The sequence below is a fragment of the Herpailurus yagouaroundi genome, unplaced genomic scaffold (genome assembly GCF_014898765.1).
Source record: "Herpailurus yagouaroundi ecotype Mexico unplaced genomic scaffold, PumYag 141, whole genome shotgun sequence".
Lineage (NCBI taxonomy): Eukaryota > Metazoa > Chordata > Mammalia > Carnivora > Felidae > Herpailurus > Herpailurus yagouaroundi.
Genome location: NW_024412396.1, coordinates 27,605,103 through 27,631,293, shown reverse-complemented (window position 1 = coordinate 27,631,293; position 26,191 = coordinate 27,605,103). Strand labels below are relative to the sequence as shown.

Sequence of the window (26,191 nt, the reverse complement as noted above, 5' to 3'; positions counted from 1 at the left end):
CTGTTGCCGTTTTTTTGTGTGTGCGGTTTGAAGTAACGTTTTTTTCTTATGTGATACTTACTTTATTTTTGTCGGAAAGGCAAATTATGTTTCTAAAAAAGCATTCGTATGAAATTTGGAAAGGAAAGATGATGTGAATTTCTATTATGTGCTGGTGACACATGACAAAAAAAATCAGATTTGACTAGTCTTCCCATTAATTTAGTGTAAATGTCATGTGTGTTTTTAGTCTGTCATGTAATTTTCCCATTGCTGCAAACTGTCCTTTGAGGCATACAAGATATAGGAATGCTTGTAAAATGAATGGCAGCAATTATTATTCAAATGAGGGGGTGCCAACCAGGGGAAGCATGGCTTGGAGGCTTGTTACTGTGTGAGGTTTAATTGCATTGTATATTTGTGACGATTTCTAACTTTTAACGTAATGCAATAGTAAAGCTCCCTTGGAGAGAAAAATGGTACTTACAAATTCCAGTTACTGAACTTAGTGAGCCCGCTGATGCACATTTCTTTACAATAGAGGGCATTTATTAACGTTTTGGTTCTGGGATGTGCCCTAAGGGGCTTTTCCACCACATCAGTATTCATGAGCATTGTCAGAAAATAGCAGTCACCTGCCTCTATTAGAGAACTGTCTTCTTGGAAGATGTGGAATTTACTGTTATTTAAAGTGGAGGGTCCAGTGTCTCTATGCCCTGGCAGGAGGGAAAATAAGATCGGTTTAAGACTTAAGGCTGCTCCAGTTGTTTTGATCAGCTTGCCACGTTTTTGTTTTTGGATTTCTGGGTGTGTGTGTGTGTGTGTGTGTGTGTGTGTGTGTGGGGAAGAGGTCCATCAGATAGACACTGTTAGATTATGAAGAACCTCTGAGTTAATCAAGTTTAGTCTTTTATAGCCCCTTTTTCTTTAAAAAAAAAATGGCTGATTCAGTAGGTCTGTTTTGGAAACTGTTAAGCTCTGCCTGTGAATATCTCAGAGAAGCCAAATGTCATAAAAATGGTCTCTCCAGCTTGTCTTTGTGTCTCTCACAGCACTCACCAGCTTCTATCTTGTAAGTGCTAATCAACTTTCCTCTCTTCTTTCCTCTTCTCCCCTCCCACACTCAAGATTCTCCTCCTGACCTTTCACCCCCTGGAGCCCCAGTGCACTGTTTTACACTGGCTTTGTGTAAAGTTGGGGATTTGATGTGGGGCAGTTTAGGGATTTCCCTGAGAGGTCAGAGAGTGAAGCAGGTCTAGGGCAGGAGGGCTGCCAGGCTTTGATGACTCCAGTCAGAAGTCCTGGGTTCACCAGGCAACCCCAAAACTTCAAGACGTGAGGCCACCAGCAAGGCCCATGCCTTTTTTGTGCTCTGCCGCCTCAATTCCAAGGGCAGATGCCTGCCTTACCTGGCTCATGTGGATGTTGTGAGATCCAAATGACCAAATGCCCAGGAAAGAAGGAACCTGCAATAATACACCCACTCATCTAGTGTTATCCAGGATCTACATTAATGCAATTTTCTGATAACAGCATCTCTTACCCCATTTAGTAACAGTCTTACATAACCTTTGGGGATTGCAAACATTTTGTTAAAGTTTTGCCCTGTCAAAGAGGATATTAAACAGCATAAGATTATTCTTTTTTTTTTTTTTAAGTTTATTTTTGAGAGAGAGAGAGAGACAGAGCATGAGCAGGGGAAGGGCAGAGAGAGAGGGAGGCACAGAATCCAAAGCAGGCTCCAGGCTCCGAGCTGTCAGCACAGAGCCCAACATGGGGCTTGAAACCACAAACTGCGAGATCATGACCTGAGCCGAAGTCGGACGCCCAGCCGACTGAGCCACCCAGGTGCCCCAGCATAATATTATTCTTGATCATTTAAAATCTTCTTGGTCTATCAGTTATTTGTCTACATTATAAGAGCAATACTCTCAGCCTTTGTTTTGTGGCACATAGATACTTTTCTCAACACTAAATAAATAACCCCAGCCTATTAGGTTTTTTAGTGTATGTCTTCTCTAACAGTTGGTAGAGTTTTTAAGACAAGGTTTTTTAAGTTTAACATTTATTTATTTTTGGGACAGAGAGAGACAGAGCAAGAACGGGGGAGGGGCAGAGAAAGAGGGAGACACAGAATCAGAAACAGGCTCCAGGCTCTGAGCCATCAGCCCAGAGCCTGACGCGGGGCTCGAACTCCCAGACCGCTAGATCGTGACCTGGCTGAAGTCGGACGCTCAACCGACTGCGCCACCCAGGCGCCCCATGGTTTTTTAAGTTTAAAAACTGTATTTTTGTCTGAGGAAAGATAGTTAACGTCTTTACTCAATCCCAAGATGTCAGTAGTTACTTCTCTTAGTACTTCACCTCAGAGTGCTCCTGTGTCTTATTTGCTGCTTCTAATCTATAGTTGTCTGGGAAGCAGGAAAATAAGCTTATAATAAATCAGGTAGAGTGAGAATAAATAGCTCCAGAGCTGGTTCTGTAGCATTTTCTGTGAGCAGAGTGTATGGGCTTTTCCATGCCTTCCTCAGCTTTGGACATCACTTCTTTGTTTTCCAGTTGTCTGCTGCTTGATTGTCTGATAAGCCATCTCCATATAAATGAGGTTTTACTGTCTCAAAGGTCGGTTTGTTTGTATGAGGCTAACTATCCCTTAAATATGGTGTAACAAAGTCTTGGAAGTTGATGAGAATCAACGTCCAGATTGTAGGTATCTTGGTCATTTCTCAGGGTGAGAAATTGAGGTACATAGACTCCTGGTGACCTTCATGGCCCATACTCCCTGAATTGAACTATGTAGGGACAAGATCCAATAACCTCTCTCAAAGCCCAGACCCAGCAGAGACCCAGAGGTGAAGTAGATAGGACTTGAAGTTCTCAAGGCAAGCACTTCCCTTTTCTGTTCAACTCATAACTGTGTCAAGGAGAGGCCAAGGTTTCATTCAAGTCATTCCCATCACTGTCCTAAGAGAGGAGAAACCCCAAGCTGAGGTCCCTAAGCACAGCAAATTGGATCGGCTTCTCTGATGTTGGGCAACTGCCCAGATACTGGCGGGGAGGCAAGATCCCTGCTGTCACCTCCGCCACTGCCACTTGGCTGTCACGGTCACTTTCAGGGCCAGTTGCTTTGCTTGAAAATGTAGCCATTTATCTGTAAAGCAGGAGAAACAGTCACCCCATATAGCTATTAGAGTATTAACTACCACTTACCGAGTAGTTGATAAGTTACCCTGGAAGTTCTAGACCCCTTATGTAAGTCTCATTTTGATTTCCTAATGCCTCTGTGAGGGAGGTGTTACTGTAAATAACATAAAAGGCATGCAATGCTTTTCACACAGTGGCTGCCTGGACCCCCTGTGACATTTCCTGAGAACATGCACTCCACGGCGGCAAGGTCTCTGTCACTCTTGTTCACTGCTCTGTCAGCAGGGCTTAGGACATTGCCTGGCCCATAGCAGCTGCTCAATAAATATTTGCTGAATGAGTCCTAAACTTTAGTTGTTAGAGATCCCCATTTTTCTATATGAACAAACTAAAGCTCAGAGAGGTATAGTAATTTAGCCAGTTCACAGCAGGCAGTAAGTGATTGAGGCAGGGTCGGAACCTGGACCCAGCTGGCTCCAGTACAGAGCCTGAACCCCAACCCTCCTCCTGCCCCCCGCCCCACTGTGAGGAAGGAATGGTTCCAGTAGGAAGTAGTAAATGCCTGGCCAATGTCCATGGGCAGGAGAGCCCTTGGGTCTGTGTGGTTTTGAACTGGCTGCTTGGGAAGATGGCCTTGCCCCTGGGAACGGGAGCCAGGATGCCACAGTGCCTGAAGCCCGTACTCTGACTTTGGGACAACAGCAGGACCTGGCCCTTTCTCCTCCTGCAGGCTCTGCAGTGATTTGTCTGCTGTGAACCCTAATTAGTATCGCTTACATTTCTGCAGTGTCTTCACCTTTTCATTGATTGCACGGCCCTGGCTCTCTAGCAGATGTCCTGCCTCCCTTGGCGGATTTCTGCTCTGGCTCCATAGGGTATACTGATTTTTAGTCTATACCATCTAAAGGGAGATGATTTTGGAAAGTAATTTGGAGTGATCAAAATGGTTGTGGTAGAAAAATCATACCTACTGTGGGACAGTATGGTAAATTGCATAGATAAGACATAGGATTTTTTCCTCCATTGTTTAGATAACTAATGAGGTTTGCTACTTTTCCCAGTATAATTCGCCAAGTGGTTTTTATCTGTCACTCATATTTAAACTTCTAGACAATGTTTTGTAACGGTGTCCAAAGAGACCCTTAGCGGCACAAATTACAAATTTACCAACTTTGAATTTATGTATAGGCTTCTGTGTTAATAGGTGCCACATCATCGAACTAGAATTACTGTGAGAAGGAATACCATCTTTCCCTTCTACCCCACGGTGAGGTCACATAAATTTAAATTATGGAAGAATACACTTGGCCATCAAGAAAACTGTTTTACCCCTTTAACCAAAGTATTTCCCCAATTCTAACTGAATATTTACTTAAATAAAACTCATGTTCTTTCATCCTTCTATCAAGGTAATTGTATTTTTAAGAATTCAAGACAAAGCTTCCCAAGGTTCTTTTATTCTTTGGGTTTGCTATTGATTTCTATTTGTTTATGGAGTCACAGGGGCCTTAGGAGATAAATACTATATACCTGCCTCAGGCAAGACTGTATTCAAGTCACCCTCAGATGATAGCTCACCCTCTTCTAGAATGTCTTCAGGGATGAAAGCATCTTTGGGGCATTGTTACAATGGATCATTTACTTGGGAAGTTTTTCCTAATGTCTAACCTAACATCTTTCTGTTGTGGTCTTGTTCAGAAAAATAAAAGGAGTTGAGTTCAAAACGTATCTTTTTCTGAGTGTATAAAGAGGGTTTTGCTATCTAGCTTTACCCCTCGGGGTTGAATAAATATTGATGTTGATGTTAGGGTTTACGACCCGGGGGTGTCAGAAATGATCAGCCCACTTTTCCCTTCAGTGCTTCAGAGAAATGAAGAAAAGAGAACAAAAGCTGTTTGTGACTCACTTCAAGGCTGTCAGGATGCTAACAAACGGTTCTGGTACCTTGAAGATGGATTTGCGTCCTTAAGGCTGTGGAAACTCTTTTGAACTCATTTTTAATTGTTTATTTTTAGGTGCATTTTGACCAATTTAAAGAAGCATTAATACTTATCTTGTCTAGAACTCTGTCAAATGAAGAACACTTTCAAGAATCAGGTAAGGGCACTCACTAACTTTTCTTCTCTACACTCCCCTTTAAAAATTGCCCGGGGAAGAATTTGGGGACTTTGAAGCATGTCTGTGAAAGATTTGGGGCATCTGCCTCTTGCAGATTGAGTTATTTTGAGTGACTTGTCTTCTGATGTTATCCTAAAAGCCTGGCAGCTGTTGAACACTGAAATGAGGCTTCCCTACCACAACAGTGTATTATGGAAGAAATAATTGGATTGTTCCTAGGCAATACGTCACATGGCGTGGCAATAACTCATTCCTAGAATGGGCAGAGTGAAGCCGAATGGTACTACCTTCATCCTTATTTCCTGTGTCCACGGAAGGATCTGAGTTGGGGGAGAATTTTGCCTGAAAGAAGAAGAGTGTCTAATTTAGAGATAATTTTACTTAGTAGGTGGATAACCTTTTGCTATAGACATTATCATATATTATAATTGATAACATATATCTCAAGTGATAGTTTTGAGGACCACGTTTTCATTTTTCTGTTTTCAGTGTCTAGTAGAAGGCTTCACACATAGTAAGTATTGAATGAATGTTGAAAAATAAAGAACTTACTATTACACTTCACTTAGTTTTTTAAAAAGCACTGTAGATTATAAGACATCGTTTTATGTATCTCCAAAAGAAAAAGTTTTTACCAGTTAAAATAGCAAAATGCCATTGATTGTAGGACATATCCTACTGTCATAGTGTTCAAATCTAGGGTGTGTGTGTGTGCCTGCCTGCCTTTCAGTCTGTCTGTTTTGGGTCGGTGAAATATGGTAAATATTTAAAGGAAAGTCTAAGCAGTGCTGATATTTGTATTATGGTACAGTCCAGTTTTATCAAATATTGGTTGTCAGGCTAGAAATAGGGGTTGCTGTAAATAAGCATGAGGGGATTTTTGGGGTGATGAAATTGTCTCACATCTTGATGATGGTGGTGGTTACAGATTTTATGAGTTTTTCCAACCCACAGAATTGTGCACTAAAAGGAAATTTACTCGATGTGAATTACACCTAGATTTTTAAAAACCTGATTTTAAAAAAGATAACATAGAAATATAGTCCAGTTTTTGAGACTGAGGAAAAATCATTAACATTTTGTCACTACAAGGAGTCATTCAGTGTGACCTATTTAGATAAAGCACAGATGGGAACTCATTTCTTATCTTCACTGGTGATCTAGTTCTCCATCATACCTTCTGGAATGCTCAAGATTTGTGTCATATCTGTGAACATTATGTTTACCGGTGTTTTGGGTTCTGGATCGAACATCCCCTTTCTGCGTATAGTACCACCCCAAGGAAGGTTATCGTCAACTCTGAGGCTTGCCAGAGCTCTCTAGAAGCCTACAGTGAGCCTGTGGGGGAGGTTATTGCCTTCTGGAGATTTTCCAGACTACTAATAGAATTTCAGTAGATGACCACTGCTGGAACATGGGCTTTTGTTCTTACGAGGTCTCACATTTTATTGGTATTTTTATTTATTTGAGGTTGTCGGTCATTTTTTTTTAACATTTATTTATTTTTTGAGAGACATAGAGACATAGAGCACAAGTTGGGGAGGGGCAGAGAGAGAAGGAGACACAGAATCCAAAGCGTCAGCACAGAGCCCGACGCGGGGCTCGAACTCACAAACCATGAGATCATGACCTGCGCCGAAGTCGGATGCCCAACCGACTGAGCCACCCAGGCGCCCCATGAGGTTGTCTGTCATCTTGATAACAATAGCGCAAGATCTTGGGACCCGGATTAGAGCTTTGGTGACATCTCCACATTTTAGTTAGTAAGAGCCTCCGTAACATAAACTCGGTAACATAAACATTAAGTTTGTGGTTCTTCTGGGTGCTGGTCATGTGCTTTTATGTCGGTTTGGAATGGGCAACTCTGACACTAGTCCGCATGACCTCTTGGCTGCCCTTTCTTCAAAACCTGCATGGTCACCTGCCAGAAGATTGTCATAATAAATGCACAGACTTACGGTGACCCCAGATGTGAAGGGTACCGCCTAGAGTTGTTCGGTGCTGGGATCTAAATAATAGGATGAGGAGGCGGACAAAGGCTGGCCTAGTTTGCCAGTAGCTGGGAAGTAACGTTGATGAAGCTAGCTCCAGGTGCTGGTTTCAGAGTTATGTGTGTGCCCCGCTGCCGTGGAGGTCAAGACCATAATTTGGACGGGTCTTTCAGGACAGCGCCCAGAAGGGATCTCGATGGTTTTGCTGTGTGCCACATGCTTCGGGTAGGCTGTAGCAAACCCTCGTTACAAAGCTGCCCCAGATCGGTGTGATGGAGTGGCAGAGTACTTATCGATAGCAATGTATCCAGCATTTACGGGACCTCCCTAATGTTTGGCCTGGTGGGATAAAATCTAGGATTGAGCCAGCGCCGTAAAGGGCATTTTATCTCAGAGGAGGCAGCGAGTCAGCGCTTCCTCCCACATTCCCTGCTTTGTTCCTGACATCTCTGCTTTTTCTGTCTTTTGCCCGTCTCTCTCTCTCCGGCCTTTCCAGTTGTTCTCGGGGATCATGCAGTTCTTTGCACTGAAACATGCTCCCACCCACTCTAAAATGTGATTCAACCCCCACAGGCAGACTGGCTTGGCTGGTGAGAGAGAAAGAAGGTTCCGGACTCAAATGCAGTATCAAGAGGCCGTCTCAGTTCACCCCCACCTTCCCCTTTATGAAGATAACTATCACCTAAATCATAGACCGTATGATTGTAGGGCTGGAGAAAACACTGACAGCTTATCGTGAGCACCTGGAGGCCCAAAGAGGCACATTGCGTAACTGAAGTCTCACAGATGGTGGCCCAGGAGGATGCTGAGGGGCTCACCAAGGGACTCCCCCAATCTAGGAAGCATGTTAACCCCCAGTTGGATGAGCTGGGGGTAAACCCAGTTCTCAGTCAGTGCAGTATGGCCAAAAAGATTCTGACAAGTGGCCAGAGTCAGCAAGAAGGGGAGGAAAAAAAACAAGTTTCACCTGATCATTAGTGACAGAAATACCTGTGTCTGCAGCATTATTTGGCTTTTCAGTACTTGTACATTTGTACAATAAGGGCCAGACCTGTGCTATTTTTGTTTTGTCTTTTGAAATCGATGGACCAACTAGACTTTGAGAGAAAAGATTACTCTTAAACTGTGGAAGGTGACCGAAAGAATAGGGCCACAGTGCATAGCCTTTGAAACAGAATGGGTCATGAGTGGAAATTTTATAATACCTAAGATTTTCTAAGTTATACCAGATGCTGTACCAGACTATCCCATAGAAAATCCAGCTTGATATGGCGGAAAGGCCCCTGAGCCAGCAATGATAAAATACTGGCTCTGCTTTTCTAATTGGGTGGCTTTATATGTCACAACCTTTGGGGTCTTTGGTCACCTCATGTGGGAAAGAAGTTGTACTGGAAAATACTTAAACTCCGTTCAGCTCCAAGATGGAGTCGTGTTGTCTCTGAATATCTAAATGACATCTAAATTTATGGAAAAGGCTAGCTTTGCTTTTCTGTCAGATTTTACCTAACATAAATCGACATTACAAGGTTCTGCTTGCTAAGGGCAAATGCCCAGTGGATTTCATACCTTCATATTCCTCTAATAAAAGGCAGTTATATATAAATAAAAACGAAGCTATCTTAGAATTTGAGGGGAGATGGAATTAAGTCATTATTTCCATACACTTGAGTTCTGCCATTTATAACATCTCTGAGGTACAGTTTCCTTTTTTTTTAAATTAGCGTGATTTTTCAAATTAGATGATTTGTAGCATCTTTTTCCTCTGATAATTTATGATTCTAAGACTCTTAGGAAAAAGCTTTTTTTTCCCCCTAAGAACACCACCACCACAGTGAAAACTGCTGCCATTCAGATAAGGACAGAAAAATGGATTGGGGATATAGGGAATTGTTTATAAATTCCTAACTGATTAACATCACCAGTGACATAATCCCTTCCTATCTACGTGTACAATTTAATTTTTAAATTATTTTCCTGGAATAAGAGAGGGGCAAAAACCTAATTATTAGTTACTTATTCAATTTGCTGCGGCTTTGGATTATAGGATTTTTGTGATGGAAATGCTGGCACAGGCTCCAAGCTATACGGCATCGGCATACTGTCTGGATCTGCTCTCCGGAGATTTTGTCCTTGTTCAATGCATCGCGCATTAGATTTCTGTTCAGTGGAAGATGTTAGCATCATACAGGAGGAAGCCCTTTCTTTCCCTGATAGGGTTAACGTAAAAATCTTCCCTTTGTTTACTGGCGAGGGAACACTCGGATCTGGAAAAGCCAAATCGTTAAGAAAATAAGACTATGCGTGGTTATGGGGCAGGTGATTTTTTTAAAAATAAAATTCTTAATTCCAGGAGCTGCCCTAATGTCATTATTTTTCTTACACTTTGAAGAAGCTATAGATATAATAAACAGATAACTTTTCATTCACTGAGCAAGTGTGCACTGAAGCAGGTCTTCTGGCCAGGCCCCGGGCTAGACCCTAATTTGCAGCGATTAAAGATATGTGTTTGCAACTGTCTTTAGAGACCTTGGGCCCTGCACTGATGTCTGACTGAGGGCCCTGCTTTTAGGAGATATAGGCACCAGTGACCCACCCATTGTGCTTGGTTGTTCTTTCTCTGGTTGTTACAAAATACTCAAATAACTAAGGATTTAGTTCCCTGTTTCCCTGGTGTCTGTGAGATGCTAACGCTGAGGACCAGAAAATTTTTCCAAAAGTTAAAAGCAAAATAAAACCACTACCATCACCACCATCAAGAAAGGAGTGGAGTCATTTCATAAGTTAAGAGAGAATTGGAAACACTCAGGCCCACTGGTGGTCATACAAAATGGTAAGATCTTATTGGAATCATATCAAACAATGAATGGGCACCAAAAGCTGTAAAAATGCCTTTGGCTAATGAATGCAGCTCTCAGATTTTTATGCTGTGGAAATATTTATGTATGTGCACAAAGATGTGTCTATAAGGATAGTCATTTAGAGTAGTGGGAAAAAAGTAGTGGAAAAATCTATATCAAGCATAAATATTTGATAATGTATAGTTAGACAAATCGTGTTGCATCTGTAATCACAGAACAAATAGCAATTCATGTGCGCTATGGAACACTTGTGATGATTTTACGAAGAGTATGATGATTTTGCATGTACTTTGTTTTTACTAAGGGTAAGAAGGCATTCTTTAAAAAAATACATGTGTTGGGGCACCTGGGTGGCTCAGTCGGTTAAGCGTCCAACTTCGGCTCAGGTCATAATCTCACGGTTTGTGGGTTTGAGCCCTGTGTTGGGCTCTGTGCTGACAGCTCAGAGCCTGGAGCCTGCTTCAGATTCTGTCTTCCTCTCTCTCTGCCCCTTCCCCACTTGCGCACGCTCTTTCTCTCTCTCTCTCAAAAAGAAATAAAAATTAAAAAAATTTTTCTTTAATTAAAAAAAGCATGTGTTGTGCAAAAACCAAAATACTCATGTGAACAAAACAGTTTACTAAGGAGTTGTACCAATGTTTTAAGTTTATTTCCACTCCAGAGTCCGAGAAGATTTCCAAAGCAGGGACATGAAAATGATACGAAGTATAGCAAATTGGTGTGTCCCTCTCATCTCAATCAGCCCCATTGATAAAGGGGAAGGAGGTGACAAGGAAGAGAAAGTTAGAGCAAGAATGAAATGGAGGTGGTTCCACTTTCTGAGATGACGGATTCGATAACATCATTATGCTTGTGCCACTAATCTTGCCCAATACAAAAAAAATGAGGTCGGAAAAGTTTGCTGTGGGTTTGGGGGCTACACTGGTCCTGCCCACCGGCCCCCCCAGCCACTGCTGGCTCACAGATGTCTGGGTGGGGGGACTCACTGGGGTGTGTCTTCGTCCAGGGCAGGAGCCACCTGACAGAAGAGTGACCTTGTCCCACCTAGCCCCTGTTTTCTCTTCCTCCAGATAAGTAGACTAAGCCTTCATGACATTAAGTACTCCTCATCTTTTTAACAACTGAGGGTTTGAGTCCAAGTCTGTTTGAATCAAAGCCCAGGTTCTTTCCATGAATGCCCTGGGAAGCATTACAGTCCAGCTGGGTAGGTGATTCTAACATGTAAAATGCTTTTAGAAAAATGTGACCATGACCATTAAGTCAGGAGCTATCGACAATACGAGTTGTGCTGAATTCGTAGAAGCAAAGGTTCCATGAAGGTTGTGCCAAGCGGTTACTTGATAGAGATAAGTTTTGAGTTGAACCTGGAACAAAGGGGAGGATTCACTTAAGTGAAATGTGAATCTCTGCCTTCTTCCCCAAAATGGCTCAAGATGCATGCATGACCTTCCAATGGGGATCAGCAGGCTGACATCTCTAGGAGAAGCCTAAGGAAACAATCCTGTCATCATTATCAACTCAAAGAGTTTTTCCTGTTGATCTTGAACTGCTTTAGGGCTGAACAGACCATCTAGTCAGACCACTCAGTCCCGGGGGTTGCCAGCCACACCCATCCACCATTCGTGGGCACCCTTGTGGGGTGCAGACCTTAGCCTCAGAGCTTTCCTCCCAGGCAAGGTTAATCAGAGCCATTCCATTAGCTTTGTGTCCTGAAGTGCCTGTGTTCCAGCAAGAAACTTCCACTCAGATTGGTAAGAATTGACTGGAGACTGCTCCTAAAATTCGGTCACTGCATTCACTGAACGCCTAGATGAATGTATGCATCTTGTGTGGGGACTGCAGAGGGAGGGGTAGCTGGGAGCATCGTGCGAGTGGCCAGTGAGCAGCTGCCCCAGAAAGGGCTGTGTATGCACAGAAGTGTGGGATGGTGACCCTGCTTGCTGATGACCTCCCACAGAGGCAGGGAGCACCTTGGGAGGCGGGAGGAATGGCAGATAATGTTCAAGGGCTTTCCTGATGTCTTTTTTTTTTTTTTTTTTAAATTTTTTTTTCAACGTTTATTTATTTTTGGGATAGAAAGAGACAGAGCATGAACGGGGGAGGGGCAGAGAGAGAGGGAGACACAGAATCGGAAACAGGCTCCAGGCTCTGAGCCATCAGCCCAGAGCCTGATGCGGGGCTCGAACTCACGGACCGCGAGATCATGACCTGGCTGAAGTCGGACGCTTAACCGACTGCGCCACCCAGGCGCCCCTTTCCTGATGTCTTTATGTTGTTCATTCTCTCTTGGATTCTCTTCTCCCCTTCCCTCCTTGGGATATCCCCCGTTTCACCCCTGTCTTCTTTCCACCACTCCAGCTCACCTCTGTCCTCCTCCTTGGACCCCCACTATACTTTGCTCCTACGTCTCAGTTCCCTCCCCCATCTGTTCCTACTGCTGCCCCTCTCTGTCTCTCCATAGGCCCCTAGATCCCTGCCCATCTTGTCCCACCCCCTCTCCCTTTCCCCATCTGCACATACTTCTGTCCCTCCCTCTACCTCTCCCTTTTTCTCTCCCCCTCTCCTTCTCTTGGTCTTGGTCTCCCCTTTAATTCTCTCTCTGCCCTTTTCTCTTACTTAGTATCAAGTATGGGGTCATACTCTGTGCAGTCTGCATATAATGGTGTTCACAGGAGCAAGGAAGTGGGGAGCTGCCTGACCGCCCTTTCCCAGGGAAGCTTCTTGGGAGTGCTTGTCCTGAGATTTGCACATGCTTCATTTTTGACTCCTTATTTTTAAATGAGTTTCAGGAATCTGTGAGCTCAGCAGAACTGTAATATGGAGGGCCTCAGACTGGCGTTACTCTGTGCTGAGGGCCTTTGACTTTGGAAGGTGCCGGTGTCTGTGGGAACGATTGTCCAGCCTAACAGAATGGGGCAGGAGGGGAAGTAGTAGAAAGCAAGGGTGTTTTCAAGCAATTTTAAAATAAGAATATCAGCACCAAAAAGGCAGAGCTCTCTTCTTCATCCTGTAAGTATCCTCGGTCAGTTTTGGGAACAGGGAGGTTTAAATCAAAAAGCGATCAAATATCCATCTTATCCCTCAACAGGTACAACATGATACTTTGCCCATGGCAGGTGTTCAATAATTAGAAGCTATAAGAATCTACCTGATATTGGAGTGTGTCTTTGCAACTCTCCTGTAACTTCTCCGTGTAAGTGCTGAGGAAGGCGCTCCATCCCAGGTCCCAAGCTTGTGTTTTTGTAAAGAAAGCATTGATGGAATACATGGTGTTTAGGCTTTCCTGTCACCCCTTCCTCTTCCTCTTGGGCCCTCATTGTTTTGCCCTTTGGCTCCTGGGGAGAGCTGAGCCTTCCAAGTGGAGACCTACATCAGGAAGGCTGCAGTCAGTCTGAGGACCACAGGAAAGGGTGCTCTGTACTCCTCAGCTGGAGTTGAGGCAGAGAGGGAGTGGAGAGAGGGGAGAATGGGTGAGTGTCAGAGGTTTACCCTGCCTCCAGCCAGCTTATCCCCTGAGTGGTCCTTCCCACTGACACTGTATTTCAATTTTCCTTTCATTATAAGTGCAAGCCCTTCTGGTCACAAGTCATACATGTGTACAGTGATTCACCCTGGTTCTGGAAGGTGGACATTATCACAGGTCTGGAGTGTCTCTTCTTGGGACAGATGAGATCTGGAGTAAAGAATGTGATGTCTGACCATCCAGTTGTTTGATTTCTAAGACTGGAAGGAACGGTATTTCTTTCGTCTTTTGAACTCCCATTGAGATTCCCCTTCCCACCCCATCTGCTCTGTAGAGACTATCAGTTGCTTCCATATTCCTCTAGCAGTGTTTAGGGGATTGAATCAAGATTTCTCTGTTGTCCCCTACTCATAACCATGTGTTTGGTTTATGGAATAAAACCTGAATCATCTAAACCAAGTCAGGTAGGACTGCTTCAAAGCCACTTTACTATGACTGGTGAGTTTCATAATAAATTCTCTGAGGATGGGGTCCAAGGCACCTCTAGGCAGGCTCAGCTTGTCCTCTTTCCTTGAAAGCCTATTTTTATTTTTGTCAAATAGGAGAAATAGAAAAATGAAAGAAGCAAAAATGACTCTGAAGCTTGGCATCTGGGTAAAATCATAAATAAATGTTCAAAGAAAGAAAACACTGCAAGTTTGGCAGTCCTTTATAGTTTGTATCACTGGCATTTCCTAGCCCTCCTTGGAGCACGTGATTGGAGCAGTCACTTACACTTATGTTAAAGAAAGCTATATGATGTAAGCAATTTCATTTCTGTTTTTAAGTTTATTTATTTATTTTGAGAGAGAGAATATGCACGAGGGGGAGGGCAGAGAGAGAGGGGGGTGGAGGGAACCCCAAGCAGGCACCGTCCTGCCGGGGCAGAGCATGATTGGGGGGCTCCATCTCAGGAACCCTGAGATCATGACCTGAGCCGAAACCAAGAGTCGGGAGCTTAACTGACTGAGACACCCAGACGCCCCATATTATCTGGCATAACTAAAATTGTTCTACAGTGAAACCCTGACATGTGTTAAGTTACATCTGGATGTGTTCGTAAAATGCATCAACTTTGCCCCAGGGCTGCAGTTTTCTAAGTCTCTGTTGGGCATAAGGATGGGGTTGGACCTTCTTTAATTATGGGGTGTAAGAGTGTCTTAAAATCCATTTGGTGGACTGTTGCTGTGGCCTTTTAAAGGCCTGGTTGAGTTGATAAGGAAAATCATAGTTTTCAAATGTTTAACACAGTAATGACTGTTGACCATGAATGTTCTCTCTGGACCTCCTTACTTTTGCTGTCTTTTTCACTTCTTATCATGTAAGTACAATGATGCTCATGCTCTAAGGAGAGAAATATGTGAGTGTGTAAGTCAAAGAAGTCACTGTAATTGGTTCAGTTAGTCTAATTCTTTATTGGTCACATAGAAGGTTTGGGAAATGCAGTGTGAGGTAACATTAACACTCCATTTTTCCTTTGTGCTAACCTCTTTATTCCGAAGAAGAGTGTATACTTGACTAGATTTCGCTAGAAATTGACTTTGTGATATATTTACATTCTGCTAAAGATACTAAAAGCTTGTTCACAATTATAATAATAAAATATAAATAGAAAACTTTAAAAACTCTTGGCAATGCAAAAATAAGTAAAATAAACCCAAATCTCCCAGGGTATCTAATGGCCCACAATCCATTAGTTCTCTTCCTTATTCATATCCCTGCAGGGCATGGGATATTTAGTGGTACATAACTAGGAGACCATCTCATCCACAGGCAGGTTTTGGAGTCAATTACAGTAGGTTTTTTAAGATGGCTGCTTTGTCCCTTTACTCTTTTCCTCCGTAAAAGTGCAGCGCGCAGTGAGAGAGCTCCTTTGCCATTTCCATCCCCAGACCACGACTGTTCTCACACTGGGAACACGTCGTGTTCAGTTTTCTGACGTTGTCAGTTTTTCTTTTAATCTTTTCCAACCCCACCCCCATCGTCACTAACGGTGTACCTTGTTGTCTGCCAGTAAAACTTAAGAATGTGTAATAAATTAAGGATGGTTCTACATTGCCTCTTTATCTGACTAGCATCTGTGGGTGTCAGCTGCCAACAAGTAGCTCGGGTGTCTGGGCCGCTCCTGAATACTCACAGGCTGACACACTCTCTCCTGATGAAAGGTACCTTCAAATGTGCATGTGATTTTCAATCTAAATTGTGTATGCTTAAACTCTTCCTGTAAGAGAATCGCTCCACCAAATACAATGACTTGGCTGGGACTTTTTAAAAGCTGGATATAAATATCACTAGAAATTATAGAGCAAGCATAAATACTTCACTCTGAGCTGTGCTGAGCATTTTCAGAATGCTTCGGACCACATCCGTGAAATCTGAGCGTATATCAGAGGAAGGGCATGGGGGTGCGGGGAAGGGCAGAGTTAGTCACACAGGATCGCCGACCTTCCCAGGGAGGCTACAAAGTAATGGCTTAACCCCTCATGTGGTTTCAGTGGTGGTAAAGGAGGGGTTTTGTTCTTTCAGTTCTTATCTAATTGACCACCCTGGTTTTGATGATGTGTGTACATAACCTCATCCGAAAATCTCCATGTGTGAGTTGAGACACATCTTGTTAAGACTGTCGTGTTCAAATAGAATACACGTTATGTTCTCAGACACCGTGCCTTTGCAGATAAGAACTGAAATCAACGCCTTGCTGATCTTTTGTATTTTAATAGAATATTTTATGCTCCTAATTCTGTGCAAGGTGCTAAAAAATCTCTGTATCTAAGATGACACGTGCATTGAGTGAAGTATTTATTCTATTGCTTTAAAGCCATCCGTTGTAGAGAAAGGTTAGTGTGGGGTGGTGGCAATGGCAGCGATGGCGGTGGCGGTGGTGGCGGTGGTGGGGATGGCGGTGGCGGCGATGGCGGTGGCGGTGGTAGTGATGGCGGTGGCGGCATTGGTGGTCGTGAACATGGTGAAACATTGAACCTGAGACATGTTACATCAAAATGCTGAGGTCCTTCTTTAAGGTCAAGAAATAACCCTCCTGTGAGGCACATTCCATTTTGTTTTGTACAACACCAAACTCATGAAGAGAATAAAAACAAAATGTACCATTTTTCAGTATACAGTTCTGCCTTTACTATTTTATTCTACAGCTTTTAATTTTATAATGCGATCTTGATGCCAGGTTTCATGTACGCGATGAGCTGTCATTCATTTATTAGGATCTACTGTGTCAGTTTCTTTGTTCTGTCATCCCGCTTGTCTGATGGATCAGAAGGTGGAATGGTTAACAAAGGAGTCACTGAGGTACAGGAGGGGTGCGTGAATACTAACAGTGCTGATATGGTGTTCGCTTTATCATTATTTTCCAAGACTTCCTCTAGCGCGTCTCTTTGTCAGTACGATCTCCCCCTCTCCCTTTTCCCCTCCCTGCAAGACACCAGCTTAATAAACAGAAGAACAAATATGACTCCTTGCTTTATCCTCATCTTAATTCTGTACTTCTAAAGTCAGACGCTTCTGCTGGCATTGCATCTCTCCCGTTGTATGCAGAGATGCGCTCCGGCTGCTGTCAGTCATTCAGAATTGGAAGCTGTGCTCTGCGTCTGACCTGGCGCCTCATACACGCCCACATCCCCGCACAACTGGCAAACAGTGGTGGTTTATTTTGGGGGCTAGTATAAGAGGCTGTGTCTGACAGCTGTGAGTGTCAGCTAAGGGCTGAGACTGTCATGTAATGTGGCCTCAACTCTTGTCTCCCTGCCTAGACTGTTCACTAGAAGCTCAGCCCAAATATGTTAAAGGTGGGAAGCGTTACGGACGAAGGTCCTTGCCTGAGTTTCAAGAATCCGTGGAAGAGTTTGCAGAGATTGAGCCACTAGATGAAGAAGCACGGCCTTCACACACCCCAGCCAGTGACCGCCACGAGGTAAGGAATTGGACGGGCACATCCATCGGGACCAGAGGTGCAGTGACGGACGGATACCCCTGCCACGGTGGTGTGGAAACAGGAGAACTGAGGGATTTATGGCTCTTCTCAATTACCAGCTACTTGCTAATCTTATTACTTGGCCTTTTGGATATAGATGGCTAATTTTTCTTTTGTTTGAATGTTTTCACCTCTGTTTCAACTTCTGGAGAGCTGACATTTCTGTGCAAGCTTTGTGTTTATATATTTAAAAACTCAGTTATTTTCCTATTTTCTGGGGTCTGCCACTTTGAGCATTTCTTAGGAATATGTCTCTCTTCGTGGCACTGTCATTTTTAGTTATGTAAAAAGCTGCCCCCCCCCCGCCACCCCCCAGCAAGCTATAAAACAGCATCTATGGCAGGTAGGAAACAAAAGCAGTGCGCTTAGACATTTTGAGAGCCGCGCCTTATCTATCATGGCAGGATAAAGCAGCTTTCAAACTCGGTTCTTGTGGTCTCAGCAGCTGTCATGGTTCTCCTTCCTGGCACCCAGGCCCGCCTGGCCTTCCAGCAGTCAGATGTGCCCACTTCCCTCATCTCCCTTCTTCCCCTTGTACTCATCGCCGTACTCTACCACTGAAGGAGAAGCAGTAACATTTTCTTTATTCTTTCCTTACGGCTCATTTACCAGCATGCCATTTATAGAACATGATTGAAAACGCCATGCTGAGCAAGCTCTAAATATTTCTTGCAAATCCCAGCTCAGACTGGGGATGCAAATATTTCAGATATTAACATAAGCTGGGAAAGAGACAAAGTGTCTCAACCTTCTTAAATAGCCCGTAGATGGTGGTTTCCTGGAGGTGTGCGTGCACGTGTGTGTGTGTGCACGTGGGCATTTGTTGCTAACACCCGTGTTGAGCTCATTAAAATCCATAGGAAGCTTGCTCCAGTAATGACCCCAGCAGTCAGACATCTAGCATTTTCAGCCTTCCAGAATGCCCACAAACCCAAAGGTAACAGATCCTAGGTACTGAGCAAAAATGAAACCAGAGTACATTTAGAAGACACAGGACTGGTGGTCTACTGATCCCGAGAAGTTCGCACCATAGTTTTAAAGGAATACCTGTCCTCACACCAGAGGTGAAGGAGCAGTGGCAGACATGTGAGAGAAGAAAAGAGGAAGAAAAGCTAGAGAAGAGAGAGAAACTTGCCAAATGGTGTAAGGGTGGCATGGGTGAGAGGTGACAGCTGAAGACAGAAAAGGCAGTGAGAAGCAAGGAAGAGGCGCCTGGGGCAAGCCAGGGGCAGAGGCTACCTCTCTTCTTGAGTTCGGTCAGTTTCTGACCCTTTCTCATGTCCCTGTGAGAATTTAGATAGGGCCCTTTCCCCAATAAAACACATATACTCACGTGCACAAAAATTTTGCATATGCAGTTTCAGAGATGTAAGTAATTTGCATAGTTATTGCAGTGCTCATAATATTTATCTTGCTGTCAGGAAGGATAGCATTTTGTTACATAAAATCTGTTTCATAACCCTGAGTAGTATGGAATGTATCTAAGACACTTCCCTATGGACAAAAAAAAAAAAAAAAAAAAAAATTAAAATATGTCTCAACACTTCTGGGGGTATTTGGTCCTTTTGTTATTTGGAAAACACTTTTAAGTCTAATTCTCCTTTCTCCAACTGCTTTCAGTACCCAAGGCATTATGATTTGGTGCTCAGAAATTAAATGATTACTTATTTTTTTGATAACACAGTTTCTAATTACGATCTTGGGATACCTAGAAAGTTCTTAAGCAGAGCTCTTATATCCTTGTTTTATCTTATCTATGGACTTCCAGTGAGATTTAGTGTTTAAAAGTGAGACTTTAGGCTCCTGTATAAATAAGGATAAGCGTTGAGGCCTGAGTTCAGGCGAATTCTTGCTGCTGTGTCTTAGTGAGAGGGCATGTTGGGAGAACACATTTCACCCCCGATATTCAGCTTTCTTTCTTCTTTCAGAACCTCTTAGGTGGGACCTTTTGATACTGTATATAGAAGCTTTAGTGCTCAACTGCCTTTCACTAGAACAGCAAATAGAGGCCTAGAAGGGTCCTTTCTCTCCATGTCTGTCCACCTTGAAGACCCCCTACCAACCCGACCTTGCGAATCTGTTAGATCTGGCCCCCGAAAGCCTATAAGGGCACTGGATAACCCCCTTTTACCCTGTCTTTTTTTAATTGTTGAAAGTGGACTCAAACTGAATGCTCATCCAGATGCTTTTTTGCCGAAAACTTTAGTGTTTCTGAGCTGAATGGAGTTGTCAGTTTTCAAATCAATTCATCACTTTAAAAAGTCAATAGTCTCACATGTGACATTTTTGGAGTTGCTGTGGGCAGCAAGGAGGGCCTGTCCAAGCTTTGTGTAGCAGTAGACTGCACACTGCCTTCCCAGATACTCAGTCTGGTGGCATAGTTTCCACGGGATATCAGCCTTCATGGCATATACTGTTGTGTCAAGATAGTATTCCTGTTTCCTGGCCAGGTTCCATAGAAGCCTTAGCAATTTACGGCCACTCCGTTGGCCAACACAACTTCACACTCTGGACAGCACGTGCTGGCACCAGAAATCCCCCGGTCTCTTCACAATGCCTGGTAATCTTCCTTATTCTAGAGTGGCTCCCAAATGGGAATGATGGGGAGGAGAAAATTCTTAACGACCTGTGGGGTTTATTCATTAACTTATAAGCATTTCAGAACCTGTCAGAAGTTCTTTACTGTTGGCTTCTTTTTTTCTCTTTTGGCTGCCTGAGGCCCTTTTGTCTCCTGCCCTTGGGTGTTAAGAATTTATTTCTTGGGTATATTTGTTAACAGTGGTTCATACTTCATCTCAGTGCCGTTGGGCAGTATTGAAGGACGGAGCAGGGATGGGTGTCTCCTGATGGGAATAATTCGTCAGGAGTAGTCAGCTCCTGAGCCGCAGATGGGCCTTCTTGGTTTTGATTGTGAGTTTCCTTTGACTCCTGGATCCTGGCTCAGGGCAAGGTGAGATTCCTAGCTGGCCTTTGAGTGTGGTTTCTCAGACATGCCAGATTTTTCCTAAAGTGAGTTTAGAATTTTTTGATGAAGACAAAAGGACCTTAACCCGTTGTCAAAAGTTACATGGAGAAGAAGCCTGGCTGTTGCTACCCAACAAGGAGACTAATCTTTGCTCCAGGATCAATCAGTTTTATTTACCTGAGCTCTTGGAGAGGGGTGGGCAGTGGAATGGAATGGGGTCACAGATACCTGCAAAAGTCTTGCTTCCTTCTAGGAACTCATCTTGTAGGGGTGAGCAAACAGCCATCTGAAAGGATGAAACAATAATTCCTCCTCAGGGCACCTGGGTGGCTCAGTCAGTTGAGTGTCTGGCTCTTGATTTCGGCTCCGGCCATGATTTCACGGTTTGTGGGTTCAAGCCCCACATCGGGCTCTGTGCTGACAGCGCATGGCCTGCTTGAAATTCTCTCTCTCCTTCTCTCTCTTCCCCTTTCTTGCTTGTGCGCTCTCTCAAATAAATATTAAAAAAAAATATCTCCTTCCCCCCACTTCCCTCTAGGATTATTCTGTAATAAGGGAGTTGCCAAGGATTGACAGTTTGATCCTCTACTCCTGGGTTCGTGACTCACATTTTTTCTGCATTCTTATTTTGGGAGGCCTTCTCCCATATGTAAAACCAAAATGATAGGTAATTCTCAGGTAACTCTCTACCTGTAACTCCAGCCTTCTGTCCCACCCAACAAAACCTAGAAATACAGACAGGTAAGAGTGACACTGTTAACAAAGTTTGCTTTCAAGCTACTACATTTATTTTTAATGTAAGTCCCATGTGAAGCTTCAGTCTTCATTAGTTACAAGAACCTTGAACCCCTCTCATAACCATTTGTGGCACCCCATTGTGACATGGTGCCTTGGGTGAGAGCCTGCTTGGTGGCAGCGGAGTAACGAATGATCTACCAACTGGGCCTCATCCTCTGAATAGAATGTAGGAGAATAAGCCTTGCTATGAGGTGCTTTTGATTGTGTTCGACTTTTGTTTCAGTCCATGTATGTTAAAGCCCTAATAAAAATTGTGTACATATTAATCCTCTTGATCTTTCCCCGAGCTTTAATTCTGGCAATTGGATTCTTTCCTGCTGAAACAGAAAATATCTAACCTAGCTATGAAGCTTGCTTCCCCTCCCGTGTCTAGTTCATAAGGCCATAAAGCCATCGCGTAGGGAAAGACCACTGTAATCTCCCCCACGTTCTCATTGCTACAACGTGTATTTCAGAATTTCATTTGGAAACCCTGACACAGAATGTGCTAATTTCACAGGTGCCAGGTAGGTTCCACCACGAGGCTGAAATGTGCCTTCACCTTCCAATTTAGTGTGTTTATCTGGCAAGTGGATTCCCTTGGGAGTCTGACCTCTCATCTCAGGTGGTATTGAAAGGAAAGTGGTGATTTTTTTTCTTTTTTATGGGATCATTTTCACTCAAGGCAATTTAATTGGACTTTCTATTCTGAATTAACCCAGACTAAGAAAGGGCACATTCTCGATTCCAGCGTAAGGTGTGATTAATGAGAACGTTTGGGTGGTTATTTTTGGTTAAGAAACAGAAGTGAGATTTTAGTTTCCAGAGAGTACATTTTTTTCCCTTCTCTTACATGCATACCCACAATGGCTACTGAACTGACCTTGAATTTTGTGGTTTCTTCTAAGGATAGGTGGAAGGCAGGGGTGGGGGGGGGGGGGGAGCAAAACTAATGCCCAGTTCTATTCTGTATTACTGTAGGAAAGGTTGTTCCATGAATGTAATTAGGGCAGGACTACTTTGCTTTCTGCCCTCGTTGAAAACAGGGGACACCTTGTTAACTGTTTTCCTCCACAGGGAATAAATCGGGTCTAGGAAGATTATTATCAAGAGTAGGAGGCTTTAAACCATTATTTCTTCAACTACAGACAATAGTAGTGTAAGCCAAAACCGTGAGGTTTGAGTGAGGACCTGAGAGAAAAGTTGAAGCCACTTGCTTCATTTGCTCAACAATGGGGCTTGCTCAGCAAATCGTGTCTTTGTGTTTGGACTGCAGGGGGTGGGGGGGGGGGTGCTGGGAAAGGAGTGGTAGCAGTAGTTTAAGAACTAAGAACAACCCCCCAAACTGATTTTTACTACCCCACATAAAATCAGACTTCTTCAAGAAGTGGGAAACTGACTTCTAGTCCCCTTATGTTCATTTTCACCTATGCATATCTTCACAGTCAACCTTCATGAATGATTCATTTATATTGTGTGGCGTAAATATTGAATTCTGGAGGAAACTTCTTAATAACTGAGAGGTTCTGCTAAGAGCTTTTGTCGTCGAAATGTACCTGTGTTCCCATTCCTCCTGTTAGATGTTTTGTTCTAATCTTTGACAAAGTAAGCACTTTCATTACTGAAGCCATTTATTTCCATCAAACGATAGGACATCATCAGGATAGTTTTTTGTATTAATGGAATTTCCAGTGTTTCCCTTGAGTTTTCTTAAGTCTGTTAGATCCTTTCGCTATTCCCAGAGGTGAAACACTCATTCAAGATGCAATTGTAGAGCACTTGAAAGTGATGGAAAGAAGTCCCTTCAAAGCTGGTAAGATCTCTCTCTTTTAACACAGACTGTAGCTCTCAGGCTTGCAGGCTTTGCTGTTCTGGTAAGTCTTCCTGACTTGATCCCAGAGGGAATTGCCTTGGCATCCAGCCCCCGCCCCCATCTCTTTCCAGGTCAACAATTTCTAGTATTTATTTACTAACTAGAAAGAAAAACAGACAACAAATTAAAAATGAACAAAGTTAATTTTAATGATAACATTTTCCATCTGTACCATTAAGTGTATCTTCTGAATGGAAAACACTGTTCATTATCCACCAAGAGCAACTCTGATGAAGGAGATACCATGAGCAGATGTATTAAAAAAATCCCTTTAGGGGCACCTGGGTGGCTCAGTCGGTGAAGCGTCTGACCGGCTCAGGTCATGATCTCACGGTTCGTGGGTTCGAGCCCCACATCGGGTTCTGTGCTGACAGCTTAGAGCCTGGAGCGTGTTTCAGATTCTGTGTCTCCCTCTCTCTCTGCCCCTCCCCTACTCACACTCTCTCTCTCTGTTTAAAAAATAAATAAACATTAAAAAAAATGAGGGATTAAAAAAAATAAAAATAAATCCCTTTAGGGACTTTCAAATCCAATGAGCCAAGAACACTCCCCATCTCAGTAGGAGAAGAGGCTTAAGGCTCAAACTCTTAAATTTGCAGCATGGCAGGACCCATATAAACGTGTGTAGTGAAAAATCCTACATTAACTCGTGTTGTCCCCGGTATTGACCTATAGGTTTTAATTGCTTTAAAAAAATTTTTAATGTTTATTTTTGAGAGAGAGGGACAGCATGAGCAGGGGAGGGACAGACAGAGAGGGAGACACAGAATCTGAAGCAGGCTCTGGGCTCTGAGCTGTCTGCACGAAGCCTGATGTGGGGCTCAAACTCACAAGCTGTGCTATCATGACCTGAGCTGAAGTCAGACACTCAACCGACTGAGCCACCCAGGCACCCCAGCCTTTAGTTGCTTTTAAAGATAAAGGAAGGTCCATGGGTTCAGAGCAGAGAGACTGAGAGTTGGGCTGGCAGGCGGTCTCCATTGCCCATTTTGCCTGCAAAGGCAGGATGACAGAAACTAACCCAAGTCCAAGGAAGTGCGTCCCTACAGAAACAGGGGCCCTCCTGGGCTTGCTTGGCTTCTAGTACCTGGCCCAGAGCAAGCAAGGGCTTTATACATATTTAGAACTGTTAGTTAGATATGCCATAGATGGTGTGTTTTTCAAAGTCCTCACATTTTGGTCATAAACACTCTTCTAAATTGAGTTCTGTTTGTGTTTTTCCAGAGACTTCCTGTGCTTAGCTAATTGTGCCGCTCTTGTAAAATGGACACTATAGCTCTATTTGTTTGGGGAGCTTTGTTATTCCAGCAAATTTCCTTCCTCTTCTTTATGGGCTTGCAAGGCTTTCCCCTTTCAAAAAAAAAAAAAGGAAAAGAAAAAAGAAAAAAACATCTGCTTAAGTCTGCTGAGATTGGTTCAGCAACCTCTGCTGGGAAAGAATAGCCCCGTATGTGCCCCCATAATCGTTTTAATTAGCCATACATTCTGCAGGGCACAAGGTCTGCACTGGAGCAGATGGCTGGTGGGGGCTGGGACGTGGCTATTGTGGGCAGGGGCCTCTCCAGGCCCGCAGGCTGCAGATGCCGGCCCGGCCTTGGGGCTGGGAGCCCGGGATCCAAGAGGCTCGGGCCATCTGCTCTGCGGTCCAGCAAAGCAGGTGGCCCTCCAGAGAAAGCAGTCCTGAAAGCGGCATCACTGGTGTAGCCCACACATGTGGGGCACCCTCGTCCGGCTACCGGACAACCAGAGAGTTGACCACAATGGCCAGAGTGACGTTGAGATGCACAGCCTACAGAGCGGGCTTCCTTTGTCCGCCTGAGGGGGCTGGGGGGCTGCCTTCTGTAGCAGCCATTTTGGGGCCAGGCAACCTCTGACCCTCTCCCCTCCAGCTGCTCTCAATGGGGTCGTTGGCCAGCACACTTGGCATGGTCATATGGAAGCACAGGCAGCCCCTGCCAGCTGTGACCAACCAGGGGACACTCTCGACCAGGGGGAGGGTGACTAGGGAGGCCCTGCTCCTAAGCTGAATCAAAAGTTGATTGCTTCGTCACAATTACGTGTTCAAAGCTGTAGTTTCTACAGAGCCTCTTCTGGGTTTGTTCTTCAAGCTGACATTGGTCTATCTGTTGTTTCTTTTCTCTGCCCTTGTCCTAGTTTTGGACACCCAAATAGTAGGAATAGTAATGGTAATATCTATTTACTTCACAGATACTTAGCTCCCGAGTTATAGCAGGCACCGTTTGAAATGCATTCTAAATATTAGCACACCTTTGTAGGCAGGTACTGTTATTCACTTACCCAAGAGATAACTGAGGCACACTGGCTATTAAGTAATGTGCCCAAGGTTGGACAGCAGGTAGGTGGTGGAGGTGAAACTGAACCCTGGGGGTCCAGCTCTGGAGCCCAAATCTTTTTTTTTTTTTTAATGTTTATTTTTGAGGAAGAGAGAGAGCGGGCAGGGGAGGGGCAGAGAGAGGGAGACACAGAATCTGAAGCAGGCTCCAGGCTCTGAGCTGTCAGCACAGAGCCCAATGCGGGGCTCGAACCCAGAGAACCAGCTCATGACCTGAGCCGAAGTCAGACACTCAACCCAGGCGCCCCTGGAGCCCAAATCCTTAACCACATATTTGTTCTGGCTGAAATCATAATGACAGCTACCACTTCCTAAGTGCCAGGCATACGCTTTCACGTCTGCACTGGGCAGCTCATCTCCACTTTGGGCATGAAGTAAGGTACCGAGGGGTCACACTGAGCGACAGAGCCAGACTGAACCCAGTCTCTCTGTTCAACCCTTGTGCTCATGCCCTCTACCGTTTTGCCTCCAGAATCAAACAGAATGACCGTAAAACGCTTATTAACATCCATTGCGCCAGTGATAGATGACCTAAGATTTCAGGGGAAGAAATTCAAAGTCCTTTTTCATGAATTAGTATTGAGAACACATGCCAGCAATTGTCCCTCCCTTCTTCGCCCACTTTTCCAAAGATTTTAAGATTATT

General features: G+C 44.0%; 1 protein-coding gene and 1 long non-coding RNA gene across 11 annotated transcripts in view; one reads left to right on the top strand and one right to left on the bottom strand.

Moving 5' to 3' along the window:
• The window catches only part of LOC121031750 (uncharacterized), a 116,932-nt gene that overhangs the window by 1,157 nt on the left and 89,584 nt on the right, over nt 1-26,191 (bottom strand). The window lies entirely within an intron of this gene.
• Nucleotides 1-26,191, top strand: part of NIN (ninein) — a 92,113-nt gene that overhangs the window by 10,605 nt on the left and 55,317 nt on the right. For 5 of the 10 annotated variants that reach the window (XM_040477094.1, XM_040477092.1, XM_040477093.1 and 2 more), the window contains exons 3-5: nt 5,139-5,220; nt 15,668-15,757; nt 17,357-17,517. In XM_040477094.1, coding sequence (XP_040333028.1) covers nt 5,139-5,220; nt 15,668-15,757; nt 17,357-17,517 — 333 coding nt within the window. The remainder of the gene's footprint in view (nt 1-5,138; nt 5,221-15,667; nt 15,758-17,356; nt 17,518-26,191) is intronic. The other 5 variants (XM_040477096.1, XM_040477095.1, XM_040477102.1 and 2 more) reach the window with 1 other exon arrangement.